The 21,233-nt window shown below is 32.7% G+C and overlaps 1 protein-coding gene across 1 annotated transcript in view; it reads right to left on the bottom strand.

Moving 5' to 3' along the window:
- Positions 1 to 7,062: 7,062 nt before the first annotated feature.
- Positions 7,063 to 21,233, bottom strand: part of Usp2 (Ubiquitin specific protease 2) — a 36,912-nt gene continuing 22,741 nt past the window's right edge. The window contains exons 4-14 of the mRNA XM_090118469.1: positions 17,047 to 17,143; positions 16,114 to 16,272; positions 15,602 to 15,732; positions 15,060 to 15,157; positions 13,574 to 13,726; positions 12,874 to 12,967; positions 12,041 to 12,129; positions 11,357 to 11,496; positions 10,568 to 10,646; positions 9,845 to 9,930; positions 7,063 to 9,122 (exon numbers count right to left, since the gene is read on the bottom strand). Of these exons, the coding sequence (XP_089974595.1) occupies positions 9,852 to 9,930; positions 10,568 to 10,646; positions 11,357 to 11,496; positions 12,041 to 12,129; positions 12,874 to 12,967; positions 13,574 to 13,726; positions 15,060 to 15,157; positions 15,602 to 15,732; positions 16,114 to 16,272; positions 17,047 to 17,143 (1,119 nt within the window). The 3' untranslated portion in view covers positions 7,063 to 9,122; positions 9,845 to 9,851. The remainder of the gene's footprint in view (positions 9,123 to 9,844; positions 9,931 to 10,567; positions 10,647 to 11,356; positions 11,497 to 12,040; positions 12,130 to 12,873; positions 12,968 to 13,573; positions 13,727 to 15,059; positions 15,158 to 15,601; positions 15,733 to 16,113; positions 16,273 to 17,046; positions 17,144 to 21,233) is intronic.

The following is a 21,233-nucleotide window of genomic DNA, read 5'->3' as shown; positions in this document are numbered from 1 at the left end:
CCGCTTTGTCTAAAACATAATAAATTATATACTAAAACCTTCCTCTTGAATCACTCTATCTAATACAAAAAACCGTATCAAAATCTGTTGCGTAGTTTTAAAGATTTAAGCATACATAGGGACATAGGGACAGAGAAAGCGACTTTGTTTTATACTATGTAGTGATTATAAAATATAAATTTAAAGTGTATTTAAAGTAAAATCGCTTTTCGATATCACAAAAAATAATTATGCTTATTCATATTAAGTACTAGCGGTCCGCCCCGGCTTCGCCCGTGGTACATATTTACGTTTTCTCTACATAAAAACCATCCTCGTACTTCAAGGAATATAATAAAAAAAGAATTATCGAAATCGGTTCAGCCGTTCTCGAGTTATGCGCTTACCAACACATTTTGCGATTCATTTTTATATATAGGAAGAAAGAAGAAGATAAAATTCTTATTAAATAGAAAAGTCACTTGTCACAACCCTATGCACTATGAAGGTTCTTGCGGCTTAGAGACAATCACCAAGGGCATTTTAGTAGGCTTAAGATAATATTAATTTAAATTACTTATAAAATATGCCATAAATATTATAATGAAGAGAAAATATAATGAATTTAACTAACTGATTATTTATTATTTTTAAGCACAAAAAGTTGAAAGAAAATCTCAATATTTTGAAAAACAAAAATATGGGTTAAATCTTATATATAAAATTCTCGTGTCACAATGTTAGTCTGCATACTCCTCCGAAACGGGTGGACCGATTCTCATGAAATTTTCTGTGCATATCGGGTAAGTCTGAGAATCGGCCAACATCTATTTTTCATATGTACCACGGGCGAAGCCGGGGCGGACCGCTAGTAATACATAAAATATGGTCTGGTCATCGGGTGGTCATCTTTAAGTAGTATAAAACAAAGTCGTTTTCTCTGTCCCTATGTATGCTTAAATCTTTAAAACGTACGCAACGGATTTTGATGCGGTTTTTTTGTAATAGATAGAGTGATTCAAGAGGAAGGTTTTAGTATATAATTTATTATGTTTTAGAGAAAGCGGGCGAAGCCGCGGGCGGGAAGCTAGTTAATACATTTATTATAATAAGAATTAGGTAATATTAAAACCAAGTTTAATGTAATTATAGAGAATTTATACTTGAATAAGGCAAATCTTAATAACACGCATATATATTTAAGCTGCTTATAATTATGAGAAATTAAAGAGAAGAACACAATATAGGTATTCTATTTTTATAAATATTACTAGTGGTCCGCCCCGGCTTCGCCCGTGGTACATATTTAGTATCCTATGTCCTTCTCCTGGCTCTAAACTACCTCCCTGCCAATTTTCAGCTAAATCGGTTCAACTGTTCTTGAGTTTTAAGTGGAGTAACTAACACGACTTTCTTTTAAATATATAGACTTATTAGCATTGAATACTAGCTGTGCCGCGGACGGACCTACAAGTAAGTATTGATAAATCATATGTATTATTCTTGTAAGCTACATAACTGCCAAATATCATCAAAATCCGTTCAGTAGTTTTTGCGTGAAAGACTAACAACATGCTTACAATGTTACTAACTTTCGCGTTTTAATACTTACTAGCTGTGCCCTGCGGTTTTACCCGCAGCGCTCCACTCCTGTTGGTCTTAGCATGATGATAACCTATAGCCTTCCTTGATAAATGGGCTATGTAACACCGAAAGAATTTTTCAGTCAGACCGTTCAAATCAGACCAGTAGTTCAGCGCGTTCAAACAAACAAACAAACTCTTCAGCTTTATAATATTAACTAGTATAGATAAAAAAATATATATTAGTCGGATTATAATCCCAAATCCACTGATTGTGCTCTCAAAAACCGAACAGTTCGTTTTGTGCATAGAATAAAAATTGTGTAAAACGTATGTAAACGTGTAAGGAAAAGGTCCACTCTACTCTCATTGTAATGACAATACGCATCGCGTATAATGTTTGATTCATAATATTGCACGTGTTTGCAATTCAACGCCGAAATAGGACGATATATCGTACATAGCTATAATTCATATTCAATAGGAATGAATGGGCCCCAGACATGTACTATCCTGTTTCATTCATCATCCAGGCGATTGCAAAGTATTGATTTTGGAATGGCGAGTCGAGGAGATAACGGCTTTTGGTTTCAGCGCCATCTAGTGGTGACGGACGAAAGTGTAATAGGGCTGTCGCAACTTTATAAAATGTAATGTGAATTTCTAGTGTATGAATAAATTATGTTTGAATATTAATCTTTGTTTTATTTCATCATCCTTGTTTTTTTTTAATTATGAAAGAGATTAGCAAATTATTATTTGGCTTCCGGCTATGGTTTAGGCTGTAGTCGGTTTAAAAATAATGGAGTGAACTAAGTAGAGTTACTGTGTAACAAAGGTCTGCTTCCAATTATAATAATTCGAATTCAACGAATAAAACTTCCTATTACTATTGTATCAAAAACACAGTGGCTTATATCTTTAAAACTTTTGTAAGGACATTTCTTTTAAAATGTACAAAATTTAAGAAACTTTGGAATTGACAATATTATAATATCATCTATCATTATAAAGTGCAGTAATTTAAAATATAGATACGCTACTTGCTTTGTCGTTTTTTGGAACATTAGATCATTCAATAAAATATCCAAGTCATTTTGAATTACCTACATATTTCATTGAATTCAACAATTCACAAAATTAAATACCTACGCTTGCCAACCTTAAATGGCATGCGGAATCAATGGAATCGTAGGATCATGCGTAGTACAGCATTTCAGAATATTTCAGTACATTATATACAAAAGGTACGCTTTGCATCGATATATCAGCTGTGTGCCTGTCCGGGCGCGGTCAATCACCTAACCATAGATTAAATACAATAGATATTGTTTTTTTCGATCTAGATTTGCCCTCTGGCATGACCATTATAACATCTTTGCATGACTAATAAGACCTCATTCACACGAGAGCTTTTTTAACGTCCGTTAAAAAAGCGTCCAAATAGAACAAATGCATTCCCAAGCATTGAGATAATATTAATAAATTATCTCAATGTTCCCAAGTATATGTTCACACGTCAGCGCTTTTAAAGCGCGACGCTTTTTTATCGCGCAGTGTTCTATTTTCAACGCTCGGCGTTGGGCGTTAAATAAAATAGACCATAGGAAACTTCTTACTATTATTCAGACGAGCGCTAAAAAAGCGCCGGCGCTGCGTTCAGTATGCCGCACGCTCGCTCAGCGGTAGCACGTGTTTGTTGTGCTTATAATCATCAGAAAATCGATACGATGTCGTGGATTGTTGATCCCGAACTATTAATTATAGATGTGGAGTCTCGTCCGTTCCTGTATTCAAAATCGTTATAGACATTTGAAAATAATTAAAAAAATTCCGGGGTTATTGCCTTAACTCTTCGTACAGTGTCACAAACTGCCCTTTTAAGTATCTCTGTTCATTCAGAGGATGTACCCAGAATGCCTTTTGTTTTCTTTTTCGTCTTTTAATAACACAAATCGCTAGTGCCAATCTTTCCTTCTTTCTTTCTTTCAAATATACCTAACATATAAAAATTAAAACAGTAGGTATTTTTATCATATTCCTTTAAGTAACATGTTTATTGATGACGAGTTTGAACAAATACCTAAGTAGGTACCTACAAGTGGTTTATTAAGAACAAACTTTCCGAGGAATTCTAAGCAAATATAATAATATAAATATCATAAAGATATTACGCAACTGACATTACGTAATTATTTTAGCAGAAACCATTTCCACGTCTTACTGAAGCCAGAGACGAGACATGAGTGATTTTAAAGCGTTAGTATGAACAACCACAGAGAGAACGTTTAAAAAGCGCCAACGCCGGGTTTTAACGCAACGCTTTTTTAACTCTCGTGCGAATGAGGTCTAAGGCCGCGTTTCCATCTGCAAGAAAACTTCCGCAAGAAATGTCCGACAGTCTGTCTCACTGTCTGACAGAAGCTTGCAATTCTACTTGCAGGTGGAAACACGGCCTAAGCCAATGATAGCGAGTACCATAATAGGCTAAATATTTTTTTATGCCGAGTCAAGCAATCCATATTGTACTAAATTTTATCGCTACCACTTTTGTGTGTAGCGAAATTCAAAATATTTACTGATGATTGTTGAATCATGCCATCTTATTTTGAAGTCTAATCTAACGATGCATTTCCATCACAGGAACATAGAGCTAGAGCATTCATTCGTGAACATTTAAAAGAATACTCTACGCTTGTACACTAAAATAATACATAGACATAGTGGGGTTACAATTGGAATGAACATTCGCCACACATTCGCTCGTTTGATCTAAATGCACTGGTGTGCTTTTTTTGTAGATCGAATGTTTTGTTGGTTAAATCTATCTACGTTTTTTTTATTAAATAATATCATTGTTTGACTCAGGATAAAAAAAAAATATTTAGATAATATTTATTATTTAGGTACCTACTTGATAGATAGATATTTTTTTTATTGTAGATAACAATAAAAAAATACTTTAATGTAATATGAATTGGCTGTAGCAAGTACTAGTTACAAAAATAACTGCTTTTCAAGAAAGTATATAGGTACAGGAATTATACAAGCATCCCTTTCTCGGTTCTCTTAATTTAAAAGCCTGTAATAACGAACCAAGGAGCCAAAAAAAGACCAGGTTTTACTTGCTTGATAATATACGGATAAAAACAATATTTTTGTATAATATGTAGCATGTTTCTATCTATCTGTATGATACATCAGAGCCAAATCGATTCAGTATTTTTGGCGTAAAAATAGATTTTCAAACACCATTCTAATTTTTATATTGTCAACTTACTTGCTCATTCTAGTGACTTACTTTCATCAAAATAGGTAACTTAAATCTAAACAAAAAATAAAACACCATTAATTTTAATAATTTATTCATTTAAATATATATTTCTATAATAGAAATCTGTTACGTATTTTTACATAATAGTTATGGGACACAGGACCCGCGATTTATTTAAATATAATAAACAATAAATTATTTATTTATTAATACAGCGATTTTTAACAGTAATAATATCTTTGGCTAAGTAAGATTCTTATGAATTCACCATTTTGAGGATCCCAATATTTTTTTTCTATTTCACAGATATAAACTTTGCATAGATAACAAATATATATTTCTAACAGGCACTGTATTCTACTCGTAGCATTGGGATCCTCAAAATTAACAAAAAACAAATAATGATAACAATTAATAAAATTATAAAAAAAAATAAAACAAAAACAACCACGCACAAGCGGACTTATCTAAATGTACAATCTTGTGTCTGTATGGACGCAAATTTCAATTGTTGACACGCTTAATATTTAAAAAAAAGTAACCATCATTTAAAAAAAATATGTTCAAATAATGCTGGTACTACACAGCACGCATTTGCATGAATGTATCATAAACAATCGTGTATACCCATCTTTATTAACAAAAATATTACGTCACTTTTTTCTTGTTATTAAAACCTTAATAGTCGAAAAAAAGTGAGTTCACGATTTAACATTAAAAGTTAAAACTTAACTCGAAAATTAGTCTCAAAAAGCACAAAAAATGAGGACAAAATTAATTTTCTGAAATATGAAATGGTTACTTTTTCATACATTTACCATTTTTTTATAATTAAAAATCGGAGACACGATAAACTGTTTTGAATGTACTTATCGTATCTTGCGGTTTTTATTAATATTAACAAAATATAGTTTGAACGCAGCATAAAAAGCAGCAGCGTATAAATTGAAATAATTATGCATCAACACGTTTAATTTCAAAATTATTAGGTACAATAAATTATTATGCAAACAGTTGATATAAAAACAATAGTTTTTTTTTAAATTGTAACATATTATGATACGAACGTAAGAAACAACAATTTGGCGCCAAGCCGCCATTTGCAAAAAAAAAAATAATTTTAAATGACAGTTTTCGGAACGCTGTGTTCGGAATTATATTCACATATTATGCAAGCCACAGTTTACGCACTCCAGTTTCAAAACCTATACATAAGACAGATTTTAGGTAACTAAATTATTATGTACTATATTAGTGACTCGAAAAAATACGTTATAATTAATGTATGAATGAACGAAGGACGACACGCAGTATTTTTTATATAGATAAATGCTGAAAAATATATGTATTAAAAAAAATAAAAATGATTTTTTTTTTAAGGATAAACTCATGAAATTATTGTATAGGTAGTCACCGATAAGTGTACATAGTTTGAATTAAATCTGTCCGTTTAAAGTGGGTCAAAATCGAGTCTAAACGAGTCGGTTACATACAAACATACAGGTGAAGCTAATAAAAAGCGTGCTAAAAAAATGACGAATGTTTGTTCGTGTAAAAAACCCGCCAATATACTTCTATTTTGTTCGATATAGTCAAAAAATATTAGAAAGTAAAATGATATCTTAAATAAGTCAATTATGTGTTTTACAATAAATGAAATAATAATTAAAAAATCACTGCGTATCGTTCGTAAAACTTAAAAACGCGCGAAATTTTAACTTTTTTACGGTGAAATAAAAAAAAAACATCTAGTGGACGGAGTGTTATGAATTATTATGGATAATAAATACAAAAAAAAAAGAAAAAATATGAAAATGGATGTTCAAAAATTCGCGCGTTTTCAAGCCGGCGTCTGCGTCATTTTTGAAGATCAAAAAAAAGCACACAATAGCGGCCTTTACACGCAAACTCTATCGCGCATGAAACAGCAATCGTGTGTGAAAGATCGTGCGTATAAAGGGTGCAGGGGACGGAAGGATAGACCACATGCCGCGCTCATCAGTCGTGCGCGCAATCGCGCATTCACGATTGTACACAGGTTGCCTTTACACATAAATTCTTTCGCGCGCGAATAAGATGGCGGACATACGCACGTGGAGCAAGGAATTAGTATTGGAGCTTATTACTTTATACAGATCTTTCCCATGTCTCTGGAAAATCGGAAGAGTACAAAAACAAGAATTTAAAAGACCAAGCATATAAAAAACTTATCGACTTTTGTAAAGAAAAAGGTTTTATTGACGCTAATCGTGATTTAGTTGTAAAAAAAATGCAAAGTTTTTTGAGTTCAATTAAACCAGCAACCATGATAACTTGCGCCACCCGATATCTTGTCTCCATTTTTCACTTCAATCACGCGCGGTTGTCGATAAAACCGTGTGCATTGCACATACTCCAACACGCGCCTCTTTCACGCGGTCTATCACAGGCGATTAGTCTTTACACGGCCGCTCATTCCGCTAAGGAAAGCAAACACGAATAATCGCGCGCGAAAGAACAAGTGTCGTAGTTAAGACATACAAAGGTAATCGCGAGCGATTGAGCGTGCAGGCTTTCCCGCGCGTAATCCTGTACGATCCACAGAACGCGCGATAGAGTTTGCGTGTAAAGGCCGCTAATGTTTTAAACACTAGTATATTTTTCAACTTAAAACTTGTTTAGTATGAAATAGAAATAAATATTACTTTCATAAAACAAATAATAATTGTACTCTAAAAATTTCGTCAAATAAACTATTCATATTACATGAAATAAATGCAAAAATTCAAACAACTTGGCACCACAATAACATTAATAAATAAACCTCATCAAAAACAACGCAGCAATTATATATATTATGATAAACGTTCGATTATATTTTATTTACATAATAATATTATTATTAATTTTATCCTAAATTATTATAAGCACTCCAAATACACGACGCAAGAGGCACGATACAAATGTACGACCCACGACTTTGTAGTTTTTCACTATTTTTTTATAGTGTTAGACTATTTTGTATAGTGTTACACTATTTTTATAGTGTTACACTATTTTATATAATGAAACACAATTATAATTCTGTAGTGTCACAGTATTTTATGTAGTGTAACATTATTGTAGTGTTACACTATTTTTGTAGTGTCACACTATTTATAGTGAAACATTTTTGAACATTAAACATGTTAAATACAATCATATTGTATTCAATTTAGGAATACATTTTATTATTTTAGCTGTGAACCTTTTTTGATACAATTTTAAAATAATACACTACACTTTAAAAATGAAACTAAGTGAACACTATATTATTTGTATTATATATTTCAATGATCTTTATATAGTGTAACACTAAAATTTAAGTGAAATTTTAAGTTTTATGAAAATAACTTATTTTTAATGTGTTTATTAAATTTAAACAATAAATAAATTGATGATATTATATTTATTAGCTCGTATTAATGATTAAATTACAATAAATTATGAAAGAAATAGATAACAAAATAAATAATTATGAACATCGAAAAATAAAAACACGATGACACTTATTTCGAGATTATTCTTTTTATTATTTAATTAATATTATTTTATTAAATTAATTTTACACCACACTAGCCTGGATGAAACAGCTAATAAACGGTAAGGCAGCCAATTTGTACATTTATTTATATATTATCTATTATTACATAAAAATCAGTGTTTTTGAACCGTTTGCTATTTTTTAAAAATTTTCTTTAATTTATAAAATATAGAGAATACATACTTTAGATTTACTTGAACATATTTTTAAAAGAATACTCGGGGCGTGACCTACAATTGATATCGAAGCCAAAATACAGTTTTTAGAATTTTCGTCTGTTTATCTGTATGTATGTCCGGATTTACTTTAAATTTGGTACAGAGATAGCTTGAGACCTGAGAAACGACTGAGGTTGAATGAATGTATGTGTATGTATATATGTTTTTTACTCTTTCACGCAAATACTACTGAACCGATTACAATGAAATTTAGTACACATATAGAGGGTAACTTGGATTAACACATAGGATAGGTTTTATCCCGGAAATCCCATGGGAACGGGAACTATGCGGGTTTTTCTTTGACTACGCAAAAAATAAATAATTGCAAACGGTTCCAAAAAACTTTCTACTATACAATGACGTCACTCAACTCGAGCTAGTCACTCGCGCAAGTCGTGCGTTGTACATATCGTGTGTTCGTCTGTATGTGTGTCTGTCTGTTTATACCAAACGGCAGGCCGGCGGGCACAGTGCTACTGCCGGCGTTGTTGCGTCGCTACATTCTGTGAAAAAACGGAGAAAATACATTATTTTTTGGGAAAATAATCGAATAATTAGTAAATAATGGTATGTATTATATAAATAAATAAATAAAAGAATTTGTAGACACATCATGAAACATACACTTTGCTTTTAACAAACGCATAGTACTTATACATTTTTTAAATTAATTTTTTATACATTTTAATAGCGTATTCAAGGAAATTGGAAGAAAAATAAATAGCTATTGCCCTTTTTACTGAATTAATTTAAAAAATAAATATAGAATAATCCATAATATAGATATCATGCGTAAGGAAGATTTTTTTCTACTGAAAATATTTAAAAAAAATAAATAAAATTAAAATTTTCTAATAACTTCCATTTATAGAATGACTCGCACCAAATCTTCACACACATACTACCAAAACATTTCCTTATATTTAACATACATTAAGGGCCGATTATTCAATGCTTGGATAAAACTTATTCGTCGAATCTATACTAATATTATAAAGCTGAAGAGTTTGTTTGTTTGTTTGAACGCGCTAATCTCGGGAACTACTGGTCCGATTTGAAAAATTATTTCGGTGTTAGATAGCTCATTTATCGAGGAAGGCTATAGGCTATAATATTATATCATCACGCTAAGACCAACCGGAGCTGAGCACTGCGGGTAAAACCGCAGAGCAGAGCTAGTTTAAAATAACATTTGCCATACATTAGAATAAATAATTATACTCACACAATCGCTACGAATTAGCGGCCAGCTCGTAGAAAAGAACGTACGCTTCCGATGATACCACGTCTCTTGGATTTATTGGTGACACTCTGAAATAAATTAATTTTAATATTTCAATAATATAAACGATAAATTGGATAAAAGGGTGTTTAGGGGTGAGAGATTGAAATATATATATTATTTATTAACAATAGAATAATACAAGTAATCATTGAGATATACATATGGAGACGACACCGCCTACATCACTTGTGTTCCGCTCAACATACGCCATATGGCGTAACTGCACGTTCATTTTTTATTTGTTTTAAAGTGAAACGCATCAAATATGCCTTCGTGTGTGTTACGATATTGCACAAATAATACGGAAAAGTGCAAAGGAATAACTTTTATCGGTAAGTACTTAACTAGATATTAATTTTTAAAACTTAAAGCAAAAAAATGGCGCACAGATTTTGTTCGTGGTGTCTCCTCCATACGTAGTAATATTATCTCAATGCAAGTAATAAAGATAATATTAAAATCACTACATAGTATAAACTATAAAACAAAGTCACGTTCTCTGTCCCTATTTCCCTACGTCCCTTTGTATGCTTAAATCTTTAAAACTACGCAACGGATTTTGATGCGGTTTTTTTTAATAGATAGACTGATTCAAGAGGAAGGTTTTAATATATAATTTATTAGGTTTTAGACAAAGCGGGCGAAGCCACGGGCTTAACTAACCTCGAATCGTTGTATTCATGCCAATCGCCAATGTACGGATGTTTGCAGTACGCCGTGTAATGGCCAGAGTATGTTGTACCTGTAATTATTAATAAAATATTATTATTTATTATATTTAATAATTAAGTGCTATTTTTTTATACATTTTATAATAATCTATACCCTAAAATCTCTAACCGCAGTGGAAAACTCACCTTACTAACTCATCAGACTGACTACCAACTCACATTCACTCACTAGACTTTCCAACCAACTCACTAGTCTTCCTACCCACTCACACCCACTCAAACCAACTCACTAGTCTTCCAACCCACTCAAACCAACTCACTAGTATTTCTATCAACTCACTAGTCTTCCTACCCACTCAAACCAACTCACTAGTATTTCTATCAACTCACTAGTCTTCCTACCCACTCAAACCAACTCACTAGTATTTCTATCAACTCACTAGTCTTCCTACCCACTCAAACCAACTCACTAGTATTTCTATCAACTCACTAGTCTTCCTACCCACTCAAACCAACTCACTAGTATTTCTATCAACTCACTAGTCTTCCTACCCACTCAAACCAACTCACTAGTATTTCTATCAACTCACTAGTCTTCCTACCCACTCAAACCAACTCACTAGTATTTCTATCAACTCACTAGTCTTCCTACCCACTCAAACCAACTCACTAGTATTTCTATCAACTCACTAGTCTTCCTACCCACTCAAACCAACTCACTAGTCTGTCTACCAACTCACTAGTCTTCCAAACCAACTCAAACCCACTAAAACCAACTCACCAGAGTGATTGCTGACCGCATACAGATTATATACCGCGGAAGTGTTCTTGTTAGCCGCAAACGGCGACATATCGAGGCCGGTGAGAGGGAACTCGACTACTACGCTCAGTTTGCCGCGGAAACGCTCCGTTGGCGAGAAACTGGAAGATAAACACACAAAAAAACATCGTTATCGTATCACTACATAGTATAAAACAAAGTCGCTTTCTGTCTCTGTATGCTTAAATCTTTAAAACTACGCAACGGATTTTGATGCGGTTTTTTTTAATAGATAGAGTGATTCAAGAGGAAGGTTTTAGTATATAATTTATTATGTTTTAGACAAAGCGGCCGAAGCCGTGGGCGGTAAGCTAGTGGTAAAATAATTTTTTAAATCGATTGACTAGTTTTTGAGTGTGTCACATGTAAAAAATACTAATCTTTCATAAATAGTATACTAGCTTTCCGCCTACGGCTTTGCCCGCTTTGTCTAAAACCTGATAAATTATATATGTACTAAAAATTTACTCTTGAATCTATTAAAAAAAACCTGTTTTATAGATTTAAGCATACATATGAACACAGAAAGCGACTTTGTTTTATACTATGTAGTGATCAAATTATACATTAGTAGAAATAAAGAATTAAATACCATATTCTTTTATTATTTTAATGGATAATTATGAATAAATACTAAATATTTACCGTTTAAGATGCAGCACTAGGACCCTCGGAAACTTTTGCACGGTGAACCATTTTAAGCACTTTCTGCGCACACCGCATTTTGAACATGTCTGAAAATTTAAACAATTATTATTATTATAACTTTATAAGTATATTTTTAAGGGCCGATTTTTCAATGCTTGGATAAAACTTATCCGTCCAATAGAGTATTACACGATAATATTAAAATGTCACGTAAACTATCAAATACGGGCAATTAGAATACGTTTTTAAAATGGTAGTTTTACACATTATTCGACGAATAAGCTTTATGCCTTTATCCAAGGATTGAAAAATCAGCCCTAAGATTAAAATACGTATTAATTCTACAATTAATCTATACTAATATTATAAAGCTGAAGAGTTTGTTTGCTTGAACGCGCTAATCTCGGGAACTACTGATCCGATTTGAAAAATTATTTCGGTGTTAGTTAGCCCATTTATAGAGGAAGACTATATAGGCTATATTATATCATCACGCTAAGACCAACAGGAGCGGAGCTATGCGAGTGAAACCGCATGGCATAGCACCGAAAGAATTTTACAAACCGGTAGTTCCCGAGATTAGCGCGTTCAAACAAACAAACAAACTATTCAGCTTTATAATGTAGTTACTGTATTCACTTTTTTATGTTATTGTAATGATTTAAATGCTGTGTGCAGTTTTAATTGGGTTGTAATCTCAATATTGTTTAATTTAGTAAGTTGATGTAAATGTTTTTGGATTATATCCTGTAACTGTGACTTTAAATATAATAAATAAATAAATAAATAATATTAGTATAGATATATACAAAAGAAGAGATATCTCTTACCGGTTTCTCATCTCCATCCAATTCTTCTTCTCTTACGAAATGTTGTAAGCATTGTTGTATTTTCAGATTGCCCGTGCGTGAGGGTATCGGTAGACTGTGGGACATACATACAAACAAAATTAATATTTTATTACATATATGGCAGATTTTTTATTAATACATATTGTATGATAGATACTTGTTTGTAAGATGTGTTGGATAAAATATTAATAAATCTTAATATATATAAATCTCGTGTCACAATGTTTGTCCTCAATGAACTCCTAAACCACTTAACCGATTATAATAAAATTCGCACACCATGTGCAGTTCGATCCAACTTGAGAGATAGGATAGTTTAAACATGTAGGTACCACGGACGAAGCCGCGCCGGACCGTTAGTTTTATTATATGGCAGATTTTTTTGTAGCTTGTGTTGAATAAAATATTATTAAATAGGAGTATGTAAACTAATATTATGTACAATGAAATTTAAATAAGTATAATTAGTATGGTATGAAAGATTTTCTTTCGTTGTCAGTATTTTGAAGTACTCATAGTCTTTTTAAATAAATACATTATTCTTCAAAAATTAAACCCACATTTTTTTTCAATCTACCCACATTTTTACTATTTTACAATCTACCCACATTTTTTACTATTCTCAATCTACCCACATTTTGTCATTTTTTATTTATTATTTTGTTTGTTTTTCCCTTACCTGAGGTCCCAAAACGGATCAAAAGTGACGCTATCATGATTACAATGCGTGCAACGTAGCGTCGACTTCAATTGGCCAACAAAAATGTCGCCCACTCGACTGTCCTCCATGCGTAAGTATCGGGACCAAGCTTCGGCTGCTTTTGCTGAGTCACTGGGAATAACGTAATAATAATTATTACTATTTATATGTAATCCATACTAATATTATAAATGCGAAAGTAACTCTGTCTGTCTGTCTGTTACTCAATCACGCCTAAACTACTGAACCAATTTGCATGAAATTTGGTATGGAGATATTTTGATATACGAGAAAGGACAGGCTACTTTTTATACCGGGAAATAGGATAGGTTTTATCCCGGAAATCTCACGGGAAAAGGAACTATGCGGGTTTTTCTTTGTCTGCGCGGGCGAAGCTGCGGGTGGAAAGCTAGTAAGTAATAATTAATTATTATTAATCCTACTACTATTATAAAGGCGAAAGTTTGTAAGTATGGATGTATGGATGTTTGTTACTCTTTCACGCAAATACTACTGAACCGATTACAATGAAATTTAGCACACATATAGAGGGTAACCTGGATTAACACATAGGATAGGTTTTATCCCGGAAATCCCACGGGAACGGGAACTATGCGGGAATTTCTTTGAAAACGCGGGCGAAGCCGCGGGCAGAAACCTAGTTCCATAATAATACACACACACATACTAAAAAAGTGTGCGTGTACTAGTGTACACACGTACGTAGTGAAACTTCTTTATGGCCTTACGTACGTAGTGAAACTTCTTTATGGCCTTATTTTTCAAAAAATAATTTACTATATGCAACTTTACAGAAATACGTCGAATCACGCGTGGTAGGGATAAGAAAAAGATGGCGCGTAACGGAAAAATGTCACGCGTAACGAAAAAATGTAACACTAAATTTTTTTCCAACCCCGATAAAGAAGTTTCACTTCCAAAAGTAGTATCTGTTTGTAATCTATACTTTAATATTATAAAGCTGAAGAGTTTGTTTGTTTGTTTGTTTGAACGCGCTAATCTCAGGAACTACAGGTCCGATTTGAAAAATTCTTTCAGTGTTAGATAGCCCATTCATCGAGGAAGGCTATAGGCTATATATCATCACGCTAAGACCAACAGGAGTGGAGCCACGCGGGTGAAACCGCGGAGCACAGCTAGTATTAAAATATCCGCTTTTTACAATTTGTCTGCCTGTCCGTCTTTATAACTTAGGCTACTTAGTGATATTCCCACAGGAATTTTAGGATTAAAAGGAAAAACACATATACGCGGATGAAGCCGCGGGACGCAGCTAGTGAATAATAAATATCACTATCCTACATTTTTACGATCCTACTAATATTATAAATGCACGTTTGTAAGGATGGATGTATATTTCTCGACAAAACCTTTCAGGCAAAATAACAACAACAACCTAAAAACAATTGCATTACAATTATCTGATAATAAAATAAAATCTTACCTGAGACTATCATCAATTTCGGACAGTATCGGTTTCGGTTTAACCGTTACGCGGTTCACGTCTTCGTGCAAACCTTCTAAGAGATAACGGAGGAATTCCTGAAAATATAAACATAAATTGTTTAAATTAAAAATTCTAGCAAAGTGACAGTTTTTTGTGGTTAAGTAATTTATAAGATCTGTTCATTGTTACATTTCATTGTTAAATTTTAATAATTGAGATTTATAAGTTGATAGAATTTGTTTTATTTAGAAATATTTTAATTTAATAAATAAATCGCGTTTAACATCCGTAAGTTTTTTTATGTGTCAATGGAATTGTTTTTTGATTGTGCTATTTTATTGTTTGAAATACCTTTAAATTATAGCTTGTTCCCTTATCGAAAGTTTAGAAAATCTACCCTCAACCAATATTTTTTTTTAATTTTTTACAATTTTTTCCCCCCTGCGCATCCTCCTAGACGCGATAAAATTTTATTTGTATTGCTTACATTTCAAAATACCCACAACAATTTTTTTTTCATTTTCTCTATTTTTCCATACCTGCGCATCCTGCTGGCTATATCCCATGAACCTTGGCGCGAACCGTTGAACCTGGGACTTTAGGGAGGTCGTATTCACTACGGAATCTCGCTCACCACTGCGCCATAGTTCTTTGATAACGCTCGCGAATGCTGAAAGTAATTGTTTTTTAGAAGGGGGACATATAAATCTGTTATTTTTGGTTTTATCACATTCAAATGCTTTATAAATATAAATTTATAACTCAACAAATAAGACGAAGGTTTGCCTGACCGGTTGGCTTGGTTAGCAGTGGTCCTGCCTTCCAAGCCAGAGGCCGTGGGTTTGATTCCCGGCGCAAATATTTGTGTGATGAACATACGTGTTTGCTCTATGTCTGGGTGTAAATTATCTATGTAAGTATTTATTTAACATTATATATGTATGTTTATCAGCCATCTGGTTTCCATAACACAAGCGAAAGCGTAGTATGGGATCAGATCGTGCCGTGTGTGAAAATTGTCCTGAAATATTTATTTAAAACCAATAAATACCTTTAATAAGCGCCCCCTTCATACAACTGAGCGTGGTGTTGATATCGTTCATGTACTTGTCATCAGAGACGTATTCGAGCAACGGCCCAGTGTTGCTGAGACATTGTAGCACACTGTTCATGAAACATGTGTTGCCAATGTTGCGGAGGCCGTTTAGACCTGAAATGTTGAATTGTATTGTATAGATAGATATTGTACTAATATTAAAGCTATTATTGAAGGCAAACCACATACTTAATATTTTATTGACAAAGAATATTCTACTAAGGGCCGATTTTTCAATGCCTGGTTAAAATTTATCCGTCCAATAAAGTATTACACGATCATTTTAAAATGTCACCTGTAAACTGTCAAATACGGGCAATTAGAATACATTTTTGAAATGGTAGTTTAATACGTTATTAGATGAATAAGTTTTAACCAACGATTGAAAAATCAACCCTAATTATAATTTCTGTCATTTCCACAATATTTGCACGCTCATCTTCGAACAGAATGTGTATGAAACTATATAACTTTTAACTATAATAATATATGTCACAACAGTGCAAATAATAAGTTAATGTAAATTTGTCATACTACATTAATTATGAAGACGCGAAAATATTATAATTAAGAAAAGTAAAGAATAAATGCTAAAAAGTAGAATGCTAATTGGGATTTTTGTGACACAATTTTGGTCAATCAATTCATCGTATCAATAGTTAGATATAGTCCTAGCTATTTATTCGAATACAAGTCTATTACATCGAATATATACAAAAGGTCTAAATTACTCACTAAATGCTATATTTAATAGAATAATCATCATAACTTCAATAATTCGTCAACTCAAGAGTATACAAACGATCTGTATCATACCGAAATCGGTACACGGCCGTTTTCATATTTCACTATTCATCATACAAGCACACAAATTACAAAATCACTCACCACTTGTAGTAGAATGTTTGTCCGTATGTTCAGCTATATCCGATCTCTCGCTGCTCCTACGCAGACCACTCGGCCCGCTCTTACCGCCGGCCAACTCCTGCACATCGAATATACAAAATCAATGAGGGTAGTTGCAAGAAATATACTCTACACATACCCGCATTTAAAAACAAATAAAAACGTGTGATCACAAAATAACATGACATAACACTCACCTTTCACGAAGCAAAGAGAACAAGACCAATTTTACATTGTTGTTCATTTTTAGAATAGTTTAGATTTTTAAAGATACACATAAATATTGTGTTGTAACACACTTGTTCCACTTTTATTTCAATTTTTATTATGTATATCGAAATAAAAATAAATTAAATTGTGTATCAATTTAAAAATCTAAACTAGAAATGAAATTCCATCAAGAGGTAGTTTCAATTCCAACAAAGTATAAATTCATCATTTTTAGAATGTTTTCTTCTTTATGCGTGTCACAAACGCTAATCATGTAGTTAATGTACACACAACAATCCGTTGGGAATCGAACCCATTATAAAAAAAGCTAAAAACATAATGAAGTCTGTAATGGACTAATGTAAAGCCTTTGATATAGTGTATCGAACTGAAATGGCGGAATTCACTGAAATCAACGACTACAACAGAAATTTCAGCGTAAAATATGCACAAAAAATAATCCAAAGCCAGTCCAGGAGCTAATTGAACAATCACAATGATGATTCATTGTTTAAAAATCATTGGGGTGCCACAAGGGTCTGTTTTAGGTCTGCTCTTTTATTATTTTTATAAACACACTAAAATATGTAAAAATAAAAAGAATTTAGTGTATGAGCTAACAAAAACGAAATACAGCATGCAACTAAAACAACATACAACACTAACAACGAAATAAAACTATTTGTTTCTGGACAAAACTATTAAATAAAAATAAACAGTTTTATTTCTAATGGATGATTCTAATTAAATTAAACAAACCAAATTTAAATGACTTTTAAAAAATATATTATTTTAAATCATATTTTATCGTTGCTTTAAGTTCCGATGGCGGGTAGATGGTAAAATATAGTTTAAATAAAAAATAAATATAGTTTAAATAAGAGAAATTAAATTAAACATACAGATAAATATTACTGCAAATTAATGTTTAATAAATAATAAAAATACGTGAAGATCGTTAAAAAAATAACTGTTTGATAAACAATTTTTTTTTTCACCAAGAATTAAACAATATTGAAAATCTCATATCCTTTATTTTTCAATCCTTTGTAACATCGATATCCCGACCCCACATTTACTTTCCACCAAATCCATCCAAATCACACGATATAATTAAAGACGTCGACGACATGTCGTGTCGTATGTAAACAGCCCACGTCTTCAAGCGATTACTATTACGACACAGGTCACAGGCTGATGCGATTTGATTCGCCCACGCCTACCGTCGCATCATGTAACATGCTTAGTTTAAACTTAGAATACATACATAAACATAGTTTATAGAGAACAAGACTGATCGGTTGGCTTAGTTGGTAGTGAACCTACCTTCCAAGCCAGAGGTCGAGGGTTCGATTCCCACCCGGGACAAATATTTATGTGATGAACTGATGTTTGCACTGCGTTCAAGCTATAGTTTGTCCGCATAGATCGCTTCTACATCAGCCTTCATATGTATTCTAAGAGCATAAGAAAACATTTATATTTATTTTGTTGGAATTTTCACCTTAGATAACTATTTCAATATAATACGGGTGTATGCATTGAATTATTACTAATTTATAACTAATATAATTGCCACTGTTTTGCATGTCATCGTGGTAGATTATCGACGTTTCTTTAGATTGAATGTTGTTAAAAGTATTGACTATTTTTAAACTATACACTATTTGTTTATGTGATCATGTGGAGTTACTCCATTTATTTTCTGCTATAAAATCCTGAAAAGTAATCCTTTTGACTTGCATAAATATCTTGGTAAACACATAATTTTGCCATTTTTGTCTACGATAATTTCTCGTATATTTAGTAGAATCGTAGTAGACATTAAAATTGTTAGAGATGATAATAATTTACAAATTCGGGAAGCAGGAATCTACTAAAAAGAGCAAATCCGTGACGAAAACAAAACTAACATAACTCTTCAAACACACAATAGAGACAAACAAACACACAAAATACATTTGAAATTGTAGCTTGAAGCCTTTTAATTGTTGTTACTTTTCAACTTTAATTTGATTAAATTTAGGCAAGGCATATTAAAAAAAAAATGTGTAAATTATTTGAATTCGTTAAAATGAAAACGCGGTTATGCTTGATGAACTATTCTTTGTTTATCGATTATATTGTTTTTTAAAATATACCAATACAATAGTTAAAGCTTGCCAAGAAATATCTATCATTGTTGATATCTTGGTTACATAATTTCTTTCAGATATCTGAGGAAGTGATATTTGTTGATAATATAATCACTACATAGTATAAAACAAAGTCGCTTTCTCTGTCCCTATGTCCCTTTGTATGCTTAGATCTATAAAACTACGCAACGGATTTTGATGCGGTTTTTTTTAATAGATATAGTGATTCAAGAGGAAGGTTTAAGTATATAATTTATTAGGTTTTAGACAAAGCGGGCGAAGCCGCGGGCGGTAAGCTAGTTTATGATAAAAAAGTGTAGTTCTATTAGTCTGGGTATTTACTGGTGGTCAAACATCTCACATCGCAATTATTTAGTTTTTTTTTTAATCCACACCTTACACTTAACACACCAAGTTTCAAAAAAATATTATTAGATACAATAAAATTAATAGGCCATCCTGTTACAAATGACCTAAAATTTTGTGTCAGTATCTCCCGGCCTAAAAGGCTTCAAACTACAATCCCATAGAATGGCTTTACCATCCGCGGGTAGTTCATTCTAATCGTCACGCGCCGTGTCTCCGTCGCCAGATGCGCGCCAGCCGCGCCATCTGACGGACGTGTTTTATTAAATAGATTAATTCTTCTTTGAGGTAAAATTGTTTTATTTTTGTGGTAAGTGTTTTTAAAAAATGTAAAGATGTTTATCTAATACATTTATAAATTGTTTTGAAATAATTGACTTTACTATAGATTTTTAATGTCCAATTTTTGCTTGAATATTTGTATTGTTTTAGTCTTATTCTCAAATACTTTACTGTGATAGACTATAATTTACACTGAAAACTAGTAAACTACCGAAATTTACTAACAAAATACTTTAACAAATAATTAAATGCTATACGAATATTATAAAGCTGAAGAGTTTGTTTGTTTGAACGCGCTAATCTCAGAAACTACTGGTCCGATTTGAAAAATTCTTTCGGTGTTAGATAGCCCATTCATCGTGGAAGGCTATAGAGTATAGGCTATGTATCATCACGAACCAAGGCTATGTATCATAAGACCAACAGGAGCGGAGCCACGCGGGTGAAACCGCGGAGCGCAGCTAGTGTATAGATAAGATATATTATCACTCTAAGACCAATATGAGCGATGCACATATACCTGATAGTGCAGGCCATAGACCACAGGGCGAGGTATCGGTCTGGGCTTGTAACACCGCCGGCAGCCACACCTCATTGCGTAGTGCCGACAGTATGCCGGTTGTCACGCATGCTAGAATGATCAGCTCGAGGTACCAGAACATGCGAACGGTGTTGGTACTTTGTGTGCTATAGGGCACTGGTCTTGATACTTTCAATGTGTTTGCTAGTGTGTATAGCGAACGGTGTTGATACTTGGGTAGAACGACCGTTTTATAGTGACACTAGTCTTGTTACTTTCAATATTCTTGGTAGATTTATTATGCAGAGAACGGTTTTGGGACTTGGTAAGGATGCGCGAGCTGTGACTAAAATTCTTTCTTCAGAAATCTTGATAATTTCAATGTTTGGTGGGTTTATAGGCGCGCGCGTTGTCAATAGTTCTTCAAGTTGTTATCACTTTCTCAGGTGTTTGAAATGATCTTGATCCTTTCTTTGTTTAAAAATCTTAATAGATTGCTAGATCTACAGTGTATGCGCGCGCTAATGTCAGTTATGATTCAAAATCTTGATAGTTTATAACGTATTTTACAAAAGTATTTTTCTGTCCTTTAGATAAACAGTTTTTTTTACTCAAAACCGACTAGTAAATCTTGATAATTTTAGCGTCCTTTTATC

The sequence above is a fragment of the Colias eurytheme genome, chromosome 30 (genome assembly GCF_061535395.1).
Source record: "Colias eurytheme isolate Ceu_HAF_F1 chromosome 30, ilColEury1 Martin Lab GWU primary, whole genome shotgun sequence".
NCBI classification, from domain to species: domain Eukaryota; kingdom Metazoa; phylum Arthropoda; class Insecta; order Lepidoptera; family Pieridae; genus Colias; species Colias eurytheme.
The sequence above is the reverse complement of the archived record's forward strand: the minus strand, read 5'-3'. Positions and strand labels throughout refer to the sequence as shown.